At 51.8% G+C, this 21,855-nt stretch overlaps 1 protein-coding gene across 2 annotated transcripts in view; it reads left to right on the forward strand.

Moving 5' to 3' along the window:
• Window positions 1-21,855, forward strand: part of SDK2 (sidekick cell adhesion molecule 2) — a 306,801-nt gene that overhangs the window by 200,956 nt on the left and 83,990 nt on the right. For both annotated transcript variants that reach the window (XM_055242380.2, XM_055242381.2), the window contains exons 6-15: window positions 1,883-1,994; window positions 4,690-4,880; window positions 5,022-5,105; window positions 7,194-7,388; window positions 8,987-9,103; window positions 11,170-11,337; window positions 12,247-12,349; window positions 18,773-18,949; window positions 19,345-19,481; window positions 20,431-20,578. In XM_055242380.2, coding sequence (XP_055098355.1) covers window positions 1,883-1,994; window positions 4,690-4,880; window positions 5,022-5,105; window positions 7,194-7,388; window positions 8,987-9,103; window positions 11,170-11,337; window positions 12,247-12,349; window positions 18,773-18,949; window positions 19,345-19,481; window positions 20,431-20,578 — 1,432 coding nt within the window. The remainder of the gene's footprint in view (window positions 1-1,882; window positions 1,995-4,689; window positions 4,881-5,021; window positions 5,106-7,193; window positions 7,389-8,986; window positions 9,104-11,169; window positions 11,338-12,246; window positions 12,350-18,772; window positions 18,950-19,344; window positions 19,482-20,430; window positions 20,579-21,855) is intronic.

The raw sequence follows: 21,855 nt of genomic DNA on the forward strand, positions 1-21,855 counted from the left end.
TACAGGAAGCTCTTGTTCATTTCAATCATCGACCCTGGGAGTTGGACGATGGTAACTCTAGATCCATTCATTTGTTCACTTAGCACACATATTTGAGCACTTACTGTGTGCCAGACATCCTTCTTCGTGCTGGAGGAGTGGTAGTCGTCAAGACCGCATGAGTTGGCCAGGCGTGGTGGCTCACACCCATAATCCCAGCACTCTGGGTGGCCGAAGCGGGTGGATCACCTGAGGTCAGAAGTTCGAGACCAGCCCGGCAAACATAGTGAAACCCCGTCTCTAATAAAAATATAAAAATTAGCCGGGCGTGGTGGTGGCACCTGTCATCCCAGCTACTTGGGAGGCTGAGGCAGGAGAATCACTTGAACCTGGGAAGCAGAGGTTGTGGTGAGCCGAGATCGTGCCACTGCACTCCAGCCTGGGCGACAGAGCCAGACTCTGTCCAAAAAAAAAGACTGCATGAGTCAGCTCTTGGTACCGTAACAAAGCACCGCAGCTGGGGGCTTATGAAGCAAACATTCTGGCTCCCACCATCCTGGAGGCTGGAAGTCCTAGATTGGGAAGCCAGTATGGTCAGCTTCTCTTCTCAGCTTGCAGATGTCTGCCTTCCAGCCGTGTCCTCACATGGCGGAGAGAGAGCCAGCTCTGGCCTCTTCCTCTTTTTATAAGGACATGAATCTGAAATATGGAAATATTCACACCTAACAAGTACCTGGAAACCTACTTTCTGAGAGTTTCATCCTTAACTCTTTCATTTCATTCAATGAGAGAATTAAAGTATTACATGCTTTTTAAGCAAAAGTTGACAATATGTTAAGAGAACATTTTTCTTTTTCCTTGGGACCCTCATTGGCCCTCATGAGGCCTGGCCCTTGTGGCCTCATCTAATCCTAATCACCTCCCAAGGGACCCCTCCAAATGCCATCACATTGGGGGTTAAGGCTCAACATATGAATGGGTGGGGGGACACAGCTCAGTCCACAGCAAAGACCCATGAGGTTCCCGGTCAGGGAGAATTTTAGTCTCTCATGGCCTGCTTAACAAAGTACTACCAGCTGAGTGGCTCACAAAAGAAATTGAGCCTCTCACAGTTCTGGAGGCCAGAAGTCTGAAAATCAAGGTGTCAGCAAGGCTATACTTCTCTGAAGATTCTAGGGGAGTCTCATTTCTTGCCCCGTCCTGGCTTCCGGCTGTGGCCAGCAATGCTTGGCATTCCTTGGCTTGTGGCCACATCCCTTCACTCTGCCTCTGTCTTCACAGAGGCTTCCGGCCTGTGCATCTGTGTCTCAATTTCCCTCTTCTTACAAGGACGCCAGTCGTATTGGATCTTGAGCCCACTCTGATCCAGTATGACCTCACCTTAACTAATTACACCTGTAATGATCCTATATGCAAATAAGGTCACATTTACAGGTGCTGGATGAGCATGAATTGGCGGGAGGTGTGTTGGGGGAGGGGGCCGGTGACTCTGTTTGACCTAGTACAGAGAGTTTGCATTCTGGTGGAGGACGTGGACAATGCAGATGCAGACTAAACCAACAAGGTCAACCCAGGCAGAGGGAAGGATTTGAAGGGAATGGAACAGGACAGGGTGGTGGTGGGGAGAAGAGGGTGTAGCTGCTTTACAGGAGGAGTGAGGAAGGCTGTCAAGGTCAGTGATGTCTCTCCTTGGACCCTGGTGTGGTGACTCATCAAGAGAGGAAGTGGAGGGATCAGGTAGTCCCTGGGGTCAGTGTCTGGAGGTCTGCTCTGGGGCTGCCCCCATGGCCACCTGCTCCACTCAGTGAGGACAAAGCCCTCCCAGGGCATCAGCCTCTAATGAGGCTGGGCAGGGATAGGATTTCTAACCTCTGTCCCCAGCTAACATCTGATCTCTCCCCAGATGTAGGGGGGCCTGCAGACCCCATCGCACCCACCATCATCATCCCACCTAAAAACACCAGCGTGGTGGCCGGGACCTCGGAGGTTATCTTGGAGTGTGTGGCCAATGCCAGGTGGGTAGTGCCTCTTCCCTCGCTCCTGCACCCCTAACTCCAGCTGCTGCTCCCAAACTGCGGGCTCCAGGGAGAGTAGCCAGAAGCCACATCACCTGAGGATCCAGGATGGAGGAGGAGGGATGCAGGGAGACCCGCTGGCTATTGTCAGAGGGTTGCTGTGTGCAACCAGGGCTGGCTTGTTCTCTGTAGCCCAAGAAGAGAAAACCAGGCCCTGGATGGAAGTTACAAGGAAGGGGATGTCAGCCTGGGACGTACGGGACTGGAGGGAGGGTGGACTCACTTCTAACCCTTGGAGGAGCCCAGAGGGAGCAGGTGGCCTCTCAAAGCGAGCCCTCTTGCTTGCAGGGGTGTGCAGGAGGGAAGTGTGTATGGGAAACAATTCACATGGTGGTTAAGAGTACGGCTTCGGGCGCGATGGCTCATACCTGTAATCCCGGCACTTCGGGAGGCTGAGGCGGGCGGATCACCTGAGGTCAGGAGTTCAAGACCAGCCTGACCAACATGGAGAAACCCCGTCTCTACTGAAAATACAAAAATTAGCCAGGCGTGGTGGCACATGCCTGTAATCCCAGCTACTCTGGAGGCTGAGGCAGGAGAACCGTTTGAACCCAGGAGGCGGAGGTTGCAGTGAGCCGAGATTGCACCACTGCACTCCAGCCTGGTCAATAAGAGTGAAACTCCATCTCAAAAAAAAAAAAAAAAAAAAAAAAAAAAGAGTATGGGCTTTGTAGGAGGGCAGATCAGGGGTCAGGAGCTACCAGGGCCCTTCCCAGCCATGTGCGGCCCTCACCTCTCCCGCACAGGAGACAATTATGCAACCCCTGAGCCTCATTACGTGCAGCTAAGTGCCTTCCATGCTCTCTGCCATGCTAAGCGCCTTCCCACAAGACCTCCTTTCTCCCAAAACAACTGTATGGCATAGGTGTCACCACTTCAGAGCCCAGAGAGGGCAAGCGGCCTGCCCAACGTCACCCAGCTGGATGATAGCTGAGTTGAAATGCACTGCCCCCTCTCCCCCAAGCCTGTACTCACTGCCGCCCTCTGGGCCTCAGTCTCCACATCTGTAAAATGGAAATGATCTGAGCACCAACCCCAGCAGAAGGTGCATAGGCAGCGTGCTGACCCAGCCTGACCTGACCCTTCCTAAGTGCACTATGAAGTTAAACCCATGGGATGGGCAGGGGGTTAGACTGATGATCCCCCCGAGGTCCCCTTGACCTGAACCTTCCTGGAGAGGGAGAGCATGTCCTGTAGCAGCATTTTTTTTTTTTAAGATAGGGTCTCACTATGTTGCCCAGGCCGGTCTCAAACTCCTAGGCTGAAGTGATCCTCCTGCCTCAGCCCCCTAAAGTGCTGGGATTACAGATGTGAGCCACCGTGTCCAGCCTTTTTTGTTGTTGATATTATTTTTGGCAGCATTTCTAAAAGTACGCTCCTCCAATCCCAAGTTTCTCACAGGCATGGCGTATTAGCCCGTTTGCATTGCTATAAAGGAACACCTGAGACATGGTAATTTACAAAGAAAAGAGGTTTATTTGGCTCACAGCTCTGCTGGCTGTACAAGAAACATGGCACCAGCATCTGCTTCTGGGGAGGCCTCAGGAAGCTTCCAATCATGGCAGAAGGAGAAAGGGGAGCCAGCGTGTCTTATGGCAAGAGAAGGAACAAGAGAGAGGGGAGGAGGAGCTAGGCTCTTTTAAACAACCAGCTGTCACATGAACTAACAGAGTGAGAGCTCACTCCATCACCAAGTGGGTAACACCAAGCATTGTGGATCACATTTCCACATGAGACACTTCCACATGAGAGGACACACATCCAAACTCCAGGACATGGGCCAGGCCACCAGGGTGCAACTGCACAGTGAAAGCCCTGAGAAGCCCCTCAGTGAAGAAACTGCCCAGCATCACTGGAGCTACTGTCACTCAAGCCACTGTTTCCCAGACGTTATGTGGCCACAGAACTCCGTTTCCACGGGGCCCTTCTGAATACCCCCATGTCACTAGCAGGGGCCCACTTTGGGAGACCCGTCCTCAGGGACCCAGCAGGTGCTAAACAGAAGTGCCTGGACAGACCCAAGTCTCGGGGGCTTGGGGGTGCAGGGGTTGGTGATGGTGGAAAGCCAGGCCAGACTCACACCCTTGCTCCTCTCTTGCAGTTGGGGGGTGGGTTTTTCTGTCTGTCTGCCCGTCTGTCTGTCTGTCTGTCTGTCTGTCTTGTCTGCCCTTATTTCCCCTTTTCAAACTCTGGGTATTTCATGTTTCTGTCTGTCACTTGCTCTTACCCTCGTCTCCTCCGTGTCACTGATTTGTGGTCAGATGGGGCACAGCACACAGGGAAGACCAGAGAAAAGACCTGCAAGTCAGGCTGCTTTCCTGCTTTGCCTGAGCTGCCAAGCCCTGAGTTCCAAGTCCATCAGCAGGCCCTGTTCCAAGCACTTCACTGGCACTAATGCATTCATCTTGGCTACAACCCTGGGCAGGCACAGATGCACCCACTTTACAGAAGAGGAAACTGAGACCCAGAGCCCTGTGGGAACTTGCCCAAGATCTTGCATCTACAAAGTGGCAGGAAGGTGGCAAACCCAGGCAGCCTGGTTCCCAAGCTCACACTCCTTACCACCCCCCACCCTGCCTCTCGGGCCTCTGGGAGTCCTCATGGCTGAACACTGGCCTTCCCTTGCCCTCTGCAGGCCCCTGATCAAGCTACATATCATTTGGAAGAAGGACGGGGTGTTGCTGTCAGGCGGCATCAGTGACCACAACCGCCGGCTCACCATCCCCAACCCCACTGGCAGCGACGCCGGCTACTATGAGTGTGAGGCTGTCCTGCGCAGCAGCAGCGTCCCCTCTGTCGTCCGGGGCGCCTACCTCTCAGTGCTGGGTGAGACAGGGCGGGGCTGCTAGGGCTCCCCTGAGGGGTAGGGGCAGCACGGCAAAGGTCCTCCTTAAGGGTGACCCCCCACAGTGGCTGGATCAAAGCGAGCATCACTCTGATCCCCTCCCCTGGTCCTTCCTCCTACAGAACCGCCTCAGTTTGTCAAGGAGCCAGAAAGACACATCACTGCAGAGATGGAGAAAGTGGTGGACATCCCCTGTCAGGCCAAAGGTAATGAGGTGGCACCGATGGAGGAGGACAAAGACCCCAGATCTTCAGCCTCTCTCGTCCTTGTCATGGACGTTTCTAAATTCCAGCTTCTTCTCGAGACCATGTCACTAGGCAGAGAGTCTGTCTGGCTGTCTGAGCAGGCACCCCAGGAAACAAACAGGCCAAATTACCATAATCTCAGGCTGGAAATCAACCTTTACGGTACCATAACTTGAGGGTTACAAATGAACCCAACTTACAGCAATTTCAGGACAGGTGACAGACCCAAATTGCCCAAAATTTGAGAGCTGTAGACAATGACAAATTACCGTAATGCCAGAACCAGCAGCCCCTGGGCGCATCTCACCTGAGATGTGTCTTATAAGCTCGGCCTGCTTCCTGGGCCATTTTGCTCCATCTCCTCTGCCAGCTCCCTCCGCTATTCCTACTTAACCCCCCTTGAAAGAGTTCCTGGAGAATTTCTACTTTCCCCTTCCCCACTGTCCTTCCTTCTGATTCAGTTCTGCCAAAAGACAGCCCACAGCCAGGGTGAAATCCGGGATGATAAAGAGAGAAGAGCGTGCACAGTGGGACACGCTGAGCAAAGGGGCAAAATGTGTCTCTGCAGGAGTGAGGATTGTGCTGGAAAGGATGAGTAATGACTTCCCTTCTGAGACTCCACAAGGGGAAGGCAAAGATCCATCCATTCAGGCGGCAAATATTTTTTGAGGGCTTACCGTGTGCTGATGGCGTCCTCAGGAGTGGGGAGATACAGAACAAACCAAAAAGCCAGATCCCTGCTCGTGTAGAACGTAACATTCTTGGGAGGGAGATGGGCAAGCTGATAAACAAATAAAGATACCTTATTTCATCTCACTTAAAATGCCATGGGTTGTAAGATGCCCCATTATTTTATGGACCACTAAGAAAGAAAAAAGGCAGCCTATTAAATTATGACATGCTGTCGATTATAAGACACATCCTGATCTCGGAGTGGTGACCATGGGAAAGAGAGCGCATGGTGGATTGGATGAAATGTGGCATCACAGGCTGTCAGGATCAGAGGGTGCCGGGAAGGGAAGGCAAGCAGGCTTAGTGGGGACAGGGCCGTGGGGTGCTCCTTGGAATAAGGCGTGGCCAACTCTTCTGGGGAAGTCTTTTTTTTTTTTTTTTTTTGAGACAGAGTCTCACTCTGTCACCCAGGGTGGAGTGCAGTGGCACAATCTTGGCTCACTGCAACCTCTGCCTCCCAGGTACAAGCGATTCTCCTGCCTCAGCCTCCCAGGTAGCTGGGATTACAGGCATGCACCAGCACACCAGGATAATTTTTGTATTTTTAGTAGAGACAGGGTTTCACCATGTTGGTCAGGTTGGTCTCAAACTCCTGAGCTCAGGTGATCCATCCGCCTCAGCCTCCCAAAGTGCTGGGATTACAGGCGTGAGCCACCACGCCCAGCCCGGCTGGGGGAACTTATGAAAACAATGTGCCAGGCTGAGAGTGGGGAGAGGAGCCTCCTCCATTCACCTCCATGTGCAAAGCCGGTATGGGGGGCTTCCAAGTGCCCCCTAAGGAACACTGGACCCTCTACGTGCTCTTTGACACAGGGCACCATGCATTTGGGAAAGCATCCCCCACTTGGAGGTTCCCAGAGCACACATACGTGTCTGCTAAGTATTGCAATAAAAAATAAGAAATTCAGCCAGGTGCAGTGGCTCACACCTGTCATCCCAGCACTTTGGGAGCCTGAGGTGGGAGGAACGCTTGAAACCAAGAGTTCTAGACCAACCTGGGAAACCTAGCAAGACCCCATCTCTACACAAATAGAAATAAAAAATAGAATAAATACATTAGTTTGTCCAATCCAGCATTTCCATGCTAAACTGATTCCAGGATCTTTACTCTATCCCAAAGACTTTGAGAATTGCCACCCAAAGAGCATCTTCCTCCTCTCCCTAGACCCAAAGTGGCACCTCTGAGAAGGTTCTAGACACCAAGATTCACCAGGGACCCCCTCGAAGATTTCTGGGCCCGGCCTCCACCCAAGCACTCCTCCTAGGCAGAGAGGAGGCAGGAGGCAGGTTGACGGTGGGCCCACGTCTTGCCCACAGGTGTTCCGCCGCCCTCCATCACCTGGTACAAGGACGCAGCCATGGTGGAGATGGAGAAGCTGGCCCGCTTCCGGCAGCGCGGCGATGGAGGCCTGCAGATCAGCGGCTTGGTGCCTGATGACACCGGCATGTTCCAGTGCTTCGCCCGCAATGCAGCCGGCGAGGTGCAAACTTCCACCTACCTGGCTGTCACCAGTAAGTTGGGCCCTCCTTTGTGCTGCCCATGAGCCCCTCTTCCCAGGACGCAGCTTTCTTCCAAGGTCTTCCGAAGGGCCTCTTGTGCACAGCACGCTCCATTATGCAGATGGGATCCCCAAAGGCCGCCTGCTGCCCAGCAGCCTAGGGGCACAGCCAGTTACCACTGCTGCCTCTGGAGCCCTGAGTCCAGGGCCCTGGAGGAAATCTCCGGTCCCTAGAAATTCTCTCCAACATCCTGGGGCCCAGGTTGGGTTCACGGCTTTTTGAGAAAAGGAGCTATGAAAACAACCACGGGTACCAGCTCTGGCATTTCAACTGTCCCTGGGTTCCCAGGCAGGGCTGGAGTGACCCCTTCCAGAGGACCTGCTCATGTTTCCAAAGAAGAGAACTGGTGCTTTTCTCTTAGTTCTCCTGCTTGCAAATCCCTTTCTGCCCTTGGAGTCTCTGTCAGGGGTTGTCATAGTTGCCCTGGCCGCTTCCCAGAGCTGTTTTAGCAATCAAAGGTGATACTGTGGGCCGGGCGCAGTGGCTCACACCAGTAATCCCAGCACTTTGGGAGGTTGAGGGGGGTGGATCACTTGAGCCCAGGAGTTTGAGACCAGCCTGAGCAACATGGCAAAACCTTGTCTACCAAAAATACAAAAAATTAGCCGGGCATGGTGGCACACACCTATACTCCCAGCTACTAGGGATGCTGAAGTGGGAGGATCACACAAGCCCAGGAGGCAGAGGTTGCAGTGAGCCAAGATGGCACCACTGCACTCCAGCCTGGGTGACAGAGTGAGGCCCTGTCTCAAAAAAACAAAAGAAAAAAAGATGATACTGTGAGTGGCCCATAAGCTCAAAGGTCTGTGTAAATGCAAAGCACTGGTGGGCTCCTCAAGAAGCACGGGGATGTTCAGGGGTCTCCTTGAGCTCCACAGTGTTCATCACCCAGACCCACAGAGGCCCCAGGCAGGGCAGCTGTGGGGCAAAGAGCTTTTGGGTGTGCCCCAAGGGTGGCTACCAAGGGGCTGCCGTCTTGCTTCTGGCTTCCAAGCACAGGTGAACTTAGCTCTGTTCCCACGCTCATCTGGCGAGCTCCTTCCTTGGGGGCTGGGATGAGGCAAGGAGAACACAGAGCCAGGAGGCCTAAACGGTGGCCATGGCCGAATGGAGCTCCTGGGGCAGGGCCACTTAGAAAGTGGCAGAAGTCCCCCTCTTGGCTGTGGCTGTTTTTCTTTTCAGAAGCCAGAGCCTTCCTTTCACTTTTGGCTTGTGAACCCCAATAACCTCATCAGGGAGGATGTGAGCTGCCTTCTGGGGTCTGCAGTTTTTCCCAAATGCAGGCCTGAGAATCCAAGCAGGGTGGGGACTGGTGTCACCTGGGTCCTTCCACAGGGCAGGTGGCATAGGGGAGTCCTCATGGCCCCTCCGGGCTTCTTCCCAACACTGGGGCCCCATGAAGATGCCTACATCCTTCCTAGTGGAGGGCCCCTCACCATGGCAGGGGGAGGATGAGGGCCTGGCCCTCGGTGGGCTTGGAGGCCCCTGGCCCTCTGGCTTGGGGGACCTCTCCCAGGGTGTGGCTAAAAGGCCCACTTCTCTGTTTGCAGGCATCGCCCCTAACATCACCAGAGGCCCTCTGGACAGCACGGTGATCGACGGCATGTCAGTGGTGCTAGCATGTGAGACCTCGGGGGCGCCCCGACCAGCTATCACTTGGCAGAAAGGTAGATGGGACAGACCTTCAGAGAGTGTGGCTGTGTGATAGCCTAGGAGCGTCTTCAGAACTAGGCTCTGCAGCCAGCCAGATTGGGTTCCCCATGCACATTTGTGAAGGTCATACACTGTACAGCCCAAGAGAGCATCTCTCGGCCGGGCGCGGTGGCTCATGCCTGTAATCCCAGCATCTTAGGAGGCCAAGGTAGACAGATCACCCTGAGGTCAGGAATTCAAGACCAGCCTGGCCCAAAGTGGTGAAACCCGGTCTCTACTAAAAATACCAAAATTAGCTGGGCATGGTGGCAGGTGCCTGTAATCCCAGCTACTCGGGGAAGGCGCTGAGATAGGAGAATCGCTTGAACCTGGGAGGTGGAGCTTGCAGTGAGCCGAGATTGCGCCACTGCACTCCAGCCTGGGAGACAGAGCGAGACGCGAGACTCCGTCTCAAAAAAAAAAAAAAAAGAGCATCCCTCACATCCCAGCCTTGCCAGGCTCAAGGTCCAGCTCTTCATCTTCCAAGACCTGCCACCTTGGTGAGTTACTAACTCTGAGCCTCAGGTTCCCCATCTGTAAACTGGTGACAATAATATATATATACCCCAGGGTGATGTGAAGACTAGACTATAGCGTGCATGTGAGGGTCCTGCATTGTGCCTGGGAGGCCGGAAGCCCAGGAAACAATAGGTGCTTGATGATTAATATTATTCTGGTGGTGGCTGCTGCCAGTCTCCTACCCCAGGCAGCTCAGAGGGCTCCAGATGGCCGAGCCAGCAAAGCCGAAGCCACCTCCCTAAGTCCATCTGCCCTGTGTACTTCCTCTTCACCTCTGTGTGTGCACATTCACCTTCACAACTCTCCCCATGCACACACACACACACACACACATACACATGTGCACACACATGCACGCACATACATGCACACACGTATGCATACACATGTACACGAACATATGCACACACATGTACATACACATGTGCACACACACGTACAAACACAGTTGCTCCTTCACACCGGCAAGCCCCAGTTCAGAGGTGCCTCCTCCAAGGACTCACCCTGCCCCAGCCCCCAGCCCTCCCCTCCAGCCCTACCTCCTTCACTCCCCTCCTTCTCATGCACTCGGTCATCGGCTTATTCACCTAGCTCATGGCCTGTCTCCCCACAAAGTCAGGGGCATCAGTTTTGTCCACTGCCATCTCCCAGGACCTAGAACAGAGTCTGGCACACGGTAGGTACTCAATAAACATTTGTGGGGATAATAGGAGCACACCTAACCTAGGCACGTGCTTACACATGGAAATAAACACACCCACCCAGCACACTCAGTTCACTGTGCCTGCACGCATGTACAAACGGCCATGCGACCCCCGGATGCACACATGGAGATTCCCTTCCGTACAGGGGTGGGGGGTTCTTTAAAATAGACATAGTCACAAAGACCTGCATTCCCAGGCTCACTCTTACAGGTGCACTTCCACTCTCTTTCTCCCCCTTTCTCTGGCCAGGACCCTCCCAGGCTGGGCCCCAGGCTCCCTGGGTCCCCCTGCAGAAGGAGGTCTGTCCTGACCAGGGCTGCTGCTGGGGACACCATGTCCCTCTCTACCCCACCCCCACTCCAGGCGGCTCCCGTCACTTCCCTTGAAGGTGACTCTCTCCAGAAGCATCCTGCCGCAGGATGCCCGTCGTCACCTTGTCAGAGCTGTCCCCCCCAACCCCCCCACCCAGGTGCCAGCTGCCTGTGAGGGCTGTGCCGGGCTGCTGCTCACCGTCATCAGGAAACTGCGCCCCCTTCTCTGTTGAAGGGCACGCGGTGTGGCGGGCACAGGAGCATCAGGGGACCTGGGCTCTAGGCTGCCCGCTCTGAGACCCCGTGCCCTCGTGTCCGTCCCTAAGCCAGAAAGCTCTCCAGGTCTCTCAGCCCCCACCCCAGCCCCACCACCATCTGTCCTCATTCCTTCCAGCACTTCCAGAGCCAGGGGCCTGTGGGGGGACCACGCTGCCCTGGAGTGGCCGGGGAAGGGCAGGTTGTGCCCTTGGGGGCTACAGGCTGACCCCCACCCTGTTTTGCCCTTAGGGGAGCGCATCTTGGCCAGTGGCTCCGTGCAGCTGCCTCGCTTCACGCCCCTGGAGTCGGGCAGCCTCCTCATCAGCCCCACACACATCTCCGATGCGGGGACCTACACCTGCCTGGCCACCAACTCTCGGGGGGTCGACGAGGCCTCAGCAGACCTAGTCGTTTGGGGTGAGTGTGCAGAGCCACAGGGCTTTATACATTTGTGTGTGTGTGTGTGTGTGTACATCCCTGCAGGTGCTGAGGACTCAGGACAGCTACGGGGCACAGGCTCACACCACCAGCGTCTCCAACCCCAGTGGCTGTCCCAGTCAGGGCCTTTCTCATCAGAGGGACAGTGACAAAGTGGTTCAGAAGCCAGGGACTAGGAAGATTCTGCCAGTGATGCTGTGCTTGGCCGACCTGAGAGAACATTGAGGTTATAGGAGAGTTGCCTTCATATATTTTAGGGCAGAAATTGGCAAATCTTGTCAAGAAAGGGCCAGATCATAAATATTTTAAACTGTGTGGGCCAGACGGTCTCTGTCACAATGACTCAACTAGCTTCCGTTTTATCTAGAAAGCAGCCACAGACCGTACGTCATCCAATGGGCGTGGCTGTGTTCCAGTAAGGGTTTATTTAGCCAAAAAGGCCACCTACCGGATTTGGCCCCCAGCCTGTAGTTAGCTGACCCCTGCTGTAAGAGAGCTTCTCAAGCCACTTCCAACTTTGGATCCACACCCAGCATACCTGTGGGCCACTTGTCTGGGCTGAGCCCAGGGGCCCTGGTGCATGAAGCACTAGACTGGAAATCAGAAAACCCTATTTTTACCCTGGCTGGACCACTGATATGCTGAAAATATGGTCCTGATCATCCTTAGAGTGTGCTCTCTCCATCCCATACATGGTTTGTGAGAGCAAAATTTAATGAGCCCCCACTATGATGTAGCTTCCGAGAATTAAAGTACCAGGGAGCTCATTGTTCTTTTTAACCATTTGGGGACTTTCATATGGTACCTAGTCTGCCTTCATCCACCCAGAGTCCAGCCACACGGCCCCCACACCCCTTCTCACCATGCTGTCTCCGCTGTATCTTTCAGCTCGGACCCGCATCACCAAGCCCCCCCAGGATCAGAGTGTCATCAAGGGCACCCAGGCATCCATGGTGTGCGGAGTGACCCACGACCCCCGAGTGACCATCAGGTACTGGCTCTGCTGTTGACTCCAGGCAAGAGGGGAGGGGGAGCCTCTGGCAATAGCTTGTAGCTGGGCGAGTGTCCACACCAGGGAGGTAACAGCTGTATAGCCACTCCTTCTGCTGGGCAGTGGCATTTCCAGAGCTGAGTGCAGGGCTGAGAGGTAGGGGATATGAAATAAACAACCAGGAACTGAGCTACCCTGAATTGAGTTCAGCCAGTTTCCAAGGTGGGAGGAAAAGAGGAAGGGGTGCAGAAAGATGAAGTAAGAGGAATGGAGGAGGGGGTGAGGGAAGGGAAAGGAAGAGGCTTGTGGGTTGGTGAGCATGGAAGGGAAGGAGCTGCTCTCTCTGGCCCTGGACGCCACTGCTAGTGTCCCCCAGCCCACCCTAAGTCTTTGGCCCTCTGGCCTCTGAATGGGCAGCAGAGGGTTCTGGGCAGGCAGATATGGGATCAGCTGTAGGGGTGGGGCAGGAGATGATCCCTGGGGGTCCCTGCAAGAGAAGCACATGTGGGAAACTGAGCCTCCAAACCGAGGTCACCTCACCATCTTCCATGGCCAAGCCGGGACCTTGGCAAGGGACTTGGCTTCCAGGTAACTCAGTCCCGCTGTGGAAGCCACTAAAACGGCTAGGTGGAAGCAGCCAAGAAAGGTATAAAAGCCAGGACCCCTCCCAAGCACCTGAACCAAACCCTACCCCCACCCCCAAGGCTTTGGAAGCTAAAACCAGGAGGAGATCGTCCCTGCCTTCTCTTCCTTGAGCTCCAGAATGCTGAGGGAAATGCAACTGCTTCCTTAGAAATAAATATTCCCTGCGTGTTGCTTCTCTATTTTATGAGCAATATCACTGTCAAAGCAACTGGCATCGAGGCGGGAAGGGGCCGGCGCTCCTGCACTGGGAGAAATGGCCTCCGCCTCATGCCGGAGGCAGCTGCGTCCTGGGGCGCCATCTGGTGGCCACTGGGCCTATGACAGTCTGTACGGCCACACCAAATGAGACTCCGGGAGTCCAGGTTGGTACAAGTGGCTCCGGGCTTTTGGCCAATACGGATTCTCAGAGAACACATCGGCGGCCCCAGTTTGAGAAACACCTCATGAAGTGTTGACCACTTAAGGCAGTCATCACGTGACGCTAGCACAAATGCAAAAATGTACGTAGATGTATTAATAGAAGATTGTTGACAGAGATTCCAGAATATGCTTATTTCTGGGTTTAACAGATTTTTCTTAAAAAATTAACATACCAACTGTAAAAAAGGTCCTGGGAGAGAACCCACATAGAATACTGCTGTGTATCTCGGGCCCATTCATTATGTAGTAGCTATACTTTTAGCATTCATTAATAGGGAAATTCTGAAATTTAGTATGCTTTAAATCAGATTTTATTTATAAAAATGTCATCTTTATAAAGATGACTTACTTATGAAAGTGTCAACTTATTCAAGAAAGACATACATTGTATTCATTTTCTAGACAATTACTGATGCATAACGGCATTCGGGGGTCTCTTGCAAAGTAACCAGCAGACCCACTCTGTAGGCCCTTCCAGTGACCTACAGGTCAGAAATCCCTGTACCAGGTTACCGAAGAGGGGTCCTCCCCTTAAACGGAATTAACCATCAAGGACCATCTTCTCAAGATGGGGCGTGGGGAGCAGAATCATCCCTTTATCCCCCCCAAAATTGGCAAAGTCTATGCCCAAGGCCACCCCAGCAGTTCCCACCCCAGTCTGTCTTCCTTGGACTGGGGGGACAGGGGCATCCCTTCTACCCTCCGTCTTGAGGTAGATCTTGGGGATGGGGTGGGACCCATACCTCAGCAATTTTAAAAAGCTCCCCAGGTGATTCTAATGTGTCACCAAAATTGAAAACCCTGTTCTATCTGCAAAACACAGCAGGGTTCCCTAAGCAGACTATTAGGTGGGTGCAAACGTAACTGCAGTTTTTGCCTTTGAAAGGAATGGTCAAAACTGCAATTACTTTTGCACCAACCTAATAGAAAGGATCTCAACAACCAGATCAGACTAAAGTGGTGCCGCTGAACCCTGAGTAACGCATCCTCAGAGCAGAGCCAGGTGCAGGGGTGAGGGCCTGGGCAGGTGCAGGTTTCCAGCATGAAAACCTCCAAAACAGTTCTAGAAAAAACACTTCTGGCCAGGCACCGTGGCTCACGCCTGTAATCCCAGCACTTTGAGAGGCCGAGGCGGGTGGATCGTGAAGTCAGGAGATGGAGACCATCCTGGCCAACATGGTGAAACCCCATCTCTACTAAAAATACAAAAAAATTAGCTCAGCCTCCCAAAGTGCTAGGATTACAGGCGTGAGCCACAGCGCCCAGAGGGATTTTGGTCATTCTAATAGCTGTGCTGTGATATCTCATTATTGTTTTAATTTGCATTTCCCTAATGACATATGATGTACAGCATCTTTTCATTTGCCTATTGGTCTTCTGTGTACCTTCTTTGGTGAGGCATCTGTCAGTGACTATTTTTTAATCAGATTGTTTTCTTATTGCTGAGTTTTAAGAGTTCTTTGTAGATTTTGGATAGCGGTGCTTTATCAGAGATATCATTTACAAATATTTTCTTCTAGTGTGTGGCTTCTCTTTTTATTCTCTTGAAAGTGTCTATCAAAGAGCAGCAATGTTTAATTTAATGAAATCCAGCTTATCTGTTCTGTCTTTCATGGATTGTGCCTTGGGTATCGTATTTAAAAAGTCATTGCCAAACCCAAGGTCATCTAGATGTTCTCCTGTATTATCTTCTAGGAGTTTTATAGCTTTGCATTTTACATTTAGCTCTGGGATCCAATTTGAGTTAATTTTTGTAAAGGGTGTAAGATCTGTGTCTAGACTTTTTTTTTTTTTTTTTTTTTTTGCATGTGGATGTCAAGGTTTTCTAGCACTGTTTGTTGAAAAGACTTCTTTTTTATTTTTATCTTTGTTTTTGTTTTGTAATTGATTTGTTGGAGAAACCAGGTTCTAGAAGACAGAGGTCAGCAATCTTTGCTGTAAAGGACCAAAAAGTAAACATTTTAGGCTTTAGGAGAGCCATATGGTCTTATCATGACTACTCAACTCTGTTTATAATGCTAAAGCAGCCATATGTAAACAGGCACTATGTAAACAGATGGGCATGTCTGTGTTCTAATAAAACTTTATTTACACAGACAGGCAGCAGGCTATAGTTTGTTGATCCTGCTATGGAATATTCAACATTCTGGATTTGCCTGGCTCCTTTCTCACAGTGTTGTTAACCTGTTCTTCTATCCTCTGTATTTATAATTCAATTTCAGTAACTGCTATTTAGATTCATGTTCAATTGTTTTGGCACAAATACTTCACAGGCAGTGGTCTCTGCTTCATAAAGCACCACATTCTGAAGCAAAGAATGTCTGCTTGCCATAGGGTATTTCTTTTTTTTTTCTTTTTCTTTTTTTTTTTTTTTTTTTTTTTTATGAGACAGAGTCTTGCTCTGTCGCCCAGGCTGGAGTGCAGTGGCGCGACCTCGGCTCACTGCAAGCTCTGCCTCCCGGGTTCACGCCATTCTCCTGCCTCAGCCTCCCGAGTAGCTGGGACTACAGGCTCCCGCCACCATGCCCGGCTAATTTTTTATATTTTTAGTAGAGACGGGGTTTCACCACGTTAGCAGGATGGTCTCAATCTCCTGACCTTGTGATCCACCAGCCTCGGCCTCCCAAAGTGCTGGGATTACAGGCATGAGCCACCGCACCCGGCCCCAATAGGCTATTTCTTACATGGGAATTACTCTCTGCAACTAAATTTGCTTTGAAGTAAAATTCTGCCCATCCTGTGAGTGCTGGCAAATCCTTTCTAAATAAAGGGATGAATTGAAGGTGATTACTGTTGTTGGTATTAAAAGGTATTAAAAGACTTAAAAATTAACTCAACAATTTCACTGCTGAGAATTTGTCCTTGAGGAAGTGATTTGGAATGGTTGTAAACATTCTGCCATAAGGACCACAGCTTTAACTATAATATTAGAAAACAAGGAGCTAAACTGGATGTCCAACATTATGGGATCGGTTAAATTACAAAACAGCTGTACTGAAACATCGTGCATCCAGTAAAAAATCATGGTGTGGAAATGTCACATCAAAAAGAGTTTATGATATTTTTATTGAGTCAAAAAGCAGCTTTAAAAACAGGATGACTGGCCAGGCGTGGTGGCTCAAGCCTGTAATCCCACCACTTTGGGAGGCAGAGGCAGGCAGATCACCTGAGGTCAGGAGTTCGAGACCAGCCTGGCCAACATGGCAAAACCCTGTCTCTACTAAAAATACAAAAAAAAAAAAAAAAAAAAAAAAAAAATAGCCCAGCGTGGTGGTGCAGGCCTGTAATCCCAGCTACCCGGGAGGCTGAGGCAGGAGAATCGCTTGAGCCTGGGAGGCAGAGGTTGCAGTGAGCCAAGATCGCACCACTGCACTCCAGCCTGGGTGACAGAGTGAGATTCTGTCTCAAAATAAAATATAAAAACAGGATGGCTGAATAGATTGCTGTATACCATTCATGTAAATATACTGTATCATTTAAAATATATAACAATGGCTAACTTTTACTGACCACTGGCCTTGGTTCAGGCAACTACTGTATTTTATATCAGCTCGCACAATCCTCACAGCAGTGCTATGAGGTGGGTGGTGTTAGTTTCCTCATATTACAGGTGAGGAAGCTGAGGCCCAGCAAGGTTAAATAAACTCACCCAAGGCCAGGCGCGGTGGCTCACACCTGTAATCCCAGCACTTTGGGAGGCTGAGACAGGTGAATCACTTGAGGTCAGGAGTTAGAGACCAGCCTGGCCAACGTGGTGAAACCCCATCTCTACTAAAAATACAAAATTAGTCAGGCGTGGTTGTGCTCACCTGTAGTCCTAGCAACTCAGGAGGCTGAGGCAGGAGAATCACTTGAACCTGGGAGGTGGAGGTTGTAGTGAGTCAAGACTGCACCATGGCACTCCAGCCTGGGCGACAGAGCCAGACTCTGTCTAAAATAAATAAATTCATTAATAAATTAGCTCACCCAAGATCACAAAGCTGGAAAGTAGCAAAGTCAGCATTTGGCCTGAGAGTCTGACTCCTGAAGGTAGCAGTACTGTAGTGCACTGCCTGTCCGGGCAGGGAAGAAGGGTCTGGAAGATACGCACACACAGCCATGTTAATCATGGCTCCCTATTATCAGAAAACTTTTGAGTTTTCTTTTTCTTTTCCTTTTTTTTTTCTTACCTGTACTTTTTACTTTTCTGTTGATTCTGCTTCTGTTTTTTGGGGGGGCTTTTTGAGTGTTTTTGAGACAGAGTTTTGCTGTGTCGCCCAGGCTGGAGCGCAGTGGCACCTTCTCGGCTCCCTGCAACCTCCACTTCCAGGGTTCAAGTGATTCTCCTGCCTCAGCCTCAAGAGTAGCTGGGATTACAGGCACTGGACACCATGCCCGGCAAATTTCTGTATTTTTAGTAGAGACAGGGTTTTGCCATGTTGGCCAGACTGGTCTCAAACTCCTGACCTCAGGTGATCCACCCACCTCGGCCTCCCAAAGTGCTGGGTTTACCGGTATGAGCCATGCGCCCAGCCTGGTTCTGCTTTTGAAACTTCGGTTAAAAATATTATAGATTCACTCTCCCTAGTTATCTGACATTCTGTAAACCCAGATAGTCCTGGGAGTCAGCAGCTCAGGCCCCCACCCTGTACCCCAGTTGAACGGGGCTATTTGCAAGGCATCTCAGCCACCACCGGGTTCTTCACACGTGTACTGAGAACCAAGGCCAACCTTGCCTGGGGTCATTGTGTGGCATCCTGCCCCCCAGGGCTGGCACTCCCTATATGTTGATGACAATGACAGTGGTTCTATTCCCTCAAGAACAAATTCAGAGAAGATATTTTTTATTGTCAAGCACTGATGCGTGTGTAATTTCTCAGGCCCCATTTGTATTGATTGACCGAAGCTAAAGTGATTTTTTGGACACTGAAGTCAATTTGTCACACTGATGCCTTGATATAATGATTCCCCTCATAAAACTAATTCAGAAATGTAGTCTATGAGGAAACTTGAATTCCTTTTTCCAGCTGTAATATTTTAACCTCTTCAGAAGAATACCTTTCACTGGCTCTTTTGCAATTGCTTCTGGCCAGAAGCAACAACGCTTTGACCCAACCTGAACTGAAGCTGTAACGACCAATAATGACTGAATGCGTTCGCTCTCCCGCTCTCCTGCACCCTCCCTGCAGGAACGATGGGCTTCCAGACTGCTTGGCCTTCAACGGTCCTGCTCCCCGATCCCAGTGTCCTGCCCGGCTGTTGCCTGCAATTGTCCTCTGCCCAGCTTTGGAGCGATTTTCTCGGGACAAGCTTCAGGCTAGGCCCACTCCCGAGGCACCCTCCTCTCCCTCTGTATTTATGGGTTCTTCTTACTTTTAGGTACATCTGGGAGAAGGACGGGGCCACCCTGGGCATGGAGAGCAATCCTCGTATCCGCCTGGACAGAAACGGCTCCCTGCACATCTCACAGACGTGGTCGGGAGACATCGGCACATACACCTGCCGGGTGATCTCAGCGGGAGGCAACGACTCTCGCAGTGCCCACCTGCGAGTCAAGTAAGGGCAGCCCTCCCAGGCCTCGACAGAGGAGGTCCAGGCAATAGCAACTGGCAGGCTCAGAGCCAGCTGAGTCCCTTTTGTCAGATCCCCAGGCCACGTGTGACCTGAACTGTTCAGCTTTGCTCAGGACATATCCCCAGAATCCTTCCAGGCCTTTCTGTCAGCTCAGTTAGGCCCCCCGTCAAGAGCAGGGGGGTGTGAGGATGGCTTTAGCAGGAGGGCTCTGATTCCAGAGAGAAAAATCTCCAGGTAGATGGCCCGAAGGCCACATTTTATGTCTGAGCATGAGGTATCATGGAAGCACAAGGCCTACAAAACCTGTGTCCACAGTGCCCCCGTCACCTGCCTGCAGACAGCATAGGGATGCCTGACCACGTGTCTCTTTCCTCCAGGCAACTGCCCCACGCGCCCGAGCACCCAGTGGCCACTCTCAGCACCGTGGAAAGACGAGCCATCAACCTGACGTGGACCAAGCCCTTTGATGGCAACAGCCCCCTGATCCGCTACGTCCTGGAGATGTCGGAGAACAGTAAGCTTCCCGTGGTCACCTCCAACACCTCCCGCCCAAGCTTGCACTTAGGAGTCAGCCCTGGGCTGGGGTCCCAGCTCTCCTGCTTCCTAGTTCTGGGCCTTTGAGCAGATCCTTCCCTCTGGCAGCCTCAGCTTTCCCATCTTTGAAGGAAACACGGGCATCTGCCTGTCAGGCCCTGTTAGAGTTGAAAGAGATGACGCACAAGAGATGCTTAACTCAGGGCCTGACACAGCAGAAGCTGCGAAGAAAATGGCCAGTATTTATTTATTATTTATTTATTTATGTATTCCCCAAGTCAAATTAGCAGGCATAATTTGCATTGCATTTTATTTATTTTTATTTATTTATTTATTTATTTTTGAGACGGAGTTTCACACTTGTCACCCAGGCTGGAGTGCAATGGTGCCATCTCGGCTCACTGCAACCTCTGCCTCCCGGGTTCAGGTGGTTCTCCTGTCTCAGCCTCCCGAGTAGTTGGGATTACAGGCATACGTCACCATGCCCAGCTAGTTTTGTATTTTTAGTAGAGATGGAGTTTCACCATATTGGTCAGGCTGGTCTCAAACTCCTGACCTCAGGTGATCTGCCCGCCTCAGCCTCCCAAAGTGCTGGGATTACAGACATGAGCCACCACACCCAGCCTGAATGGCATTTTAAACACGGCTTGCCTAGAGCTCATCAATTGTGGGGGGTAGTGGGGGAGACGAATGCATCTCAGTTCCCATGAGCCCTTACTTTGCTCCGCAACCCTCCACCGTCTCCTCCCCAGGGTCGTGTGAGCTAATGGGACCTAGAAAAATGGCATGGCGGGCCACTCCTGCACCAAGCTGGGGAGGCTGTCTCTTGCCAGCCCCAATGAGGCTGGACCCTGCTGGGAGTGGGAAGTAAGAAGCATGCCTCGTCCCACCCAAGATGCCCACTTCTGCCCCACTCACTGTCCCTGCAGATGCCCCCTGGACTGTACTCCTGGCCAGCGTGGACCCCAAAGCTACCTCAGTGACAGTCAAGGGCCTGGTTCCTGCACGCTCCTACCAGTTCCGTCTTTGTGCCGTCAACGACGTGGGGAAAGGACAGTTCAGCAAAGACACCGAGAGGTGAGGGCAGTGGGCGCTCCACAGGGGCGTCGCCAAGACTCCAACAGGGAGGGGCTGCAGCCGAAACTGATGTGGCAGATTCTGGCTCAGCTTCTCCTGGCCCCCTCTAGGCTTCCGCCTCTGTAGAAGGGGAGAGCAATCCTGGTGAGCACCTCACCAGGATATTGCAAAGGTTAAATGGGGTGCTGTGAGTAGGGCACTGGGGAACGCGGTGAGCACCAACCAAATGTAGTCATCCCAGTTACTGGGAGCTGTGCAAGCTCAAAGGCTCACTTCCTCCTGCTCCACATCTGCATGGGCTGCTGTCATTGTTAAATGGATGCAAAATTCCAGAGAGATACGGGATCTACACAGATCTCCATATCCGTGTCTTGCACAATGCCAGGCCCTGCTAGGGTTCCCGCAAAGCTTTTATAAAATGATGGAAATTGCTGGGCGCGGTGGCTCACACCTGTAATCCCAGCACATCAGGAGGCTGAGGCAGGCGGATCACCTGAGGTCAGGAGTTCGAAACCAGCCTGGCCAACATAACAAAACCCAGTCTCTACTAAAATATGAAAATTAGCTGGGTGTGGTGGTGGGCGCCTGTAATCCCAGCTACTTGGGAGGCTGAGGCACAAGAAGTGTTTGAACCAGGGAGGCGGAGGTTGCAGTGAGCCGAGACCCAGCCTGGATGACAGAGCAAGGCTGTCTCAAAAAAAAAAAAAAAAAAAGATGGAAATTGAATAAAAACTGCAGGTACTTCATATAAAAACATCACACAGTGATACCCATCTATGTAGAAGGAGAATTCTATCCTCTCCAGCTCCGTAGAACAAGCAGCCACCTCTAGCAAGAAAGATGTCATGGGAGAGGTCAGAACAACCGTGATACAAACCACGTGCGCAAAGCTGTGCACTCGGCTCTTTAAAAGACGCCTGGGGCTTAAATCAATCGTGGTGGTTTTGCCACAGTTGCAATGAGCTTGGGTCTCTCTGGCTTGTACTAAGGTAGCACCACTGGGGTCAAACAATCTCACAGGAGAGAGCAGTGGCAGGTGGCAGCCCATGTGGAGAGCAGTTACAGGAGGATTTACATACTCACTGTTTACTGAGCAGCTACCGTGTGCCATGTCACGTTCGGACCACTGGAGGGGGGACAGGGAATGAACAGACACAGCGCCAGCGCATCTGGAGATACACAATCCCAACAACAGAGAGGCTGAAAGTGTAGGAGAAGTTACCCTGCAACTTCTCCTGTCCTGCGGCTGCACCACATCACACTGACTCACCTTCCTA

Source organism: Symphalangus syndactylus, chromosome 14, assembly GCF_028878055.3.
Source record: "Symphalangus syndactylus isolate Jambi chromosome 14, NHGRI_mSymSyn1-v2.1_pri, whole genome shotgun sequence".
Lineage (NCBI taxonomy): Eukaryota > Metazoa > Chordata > Mammalia > Primates > Hylobatidae > Symphalangus > Symphalangus syndactylus.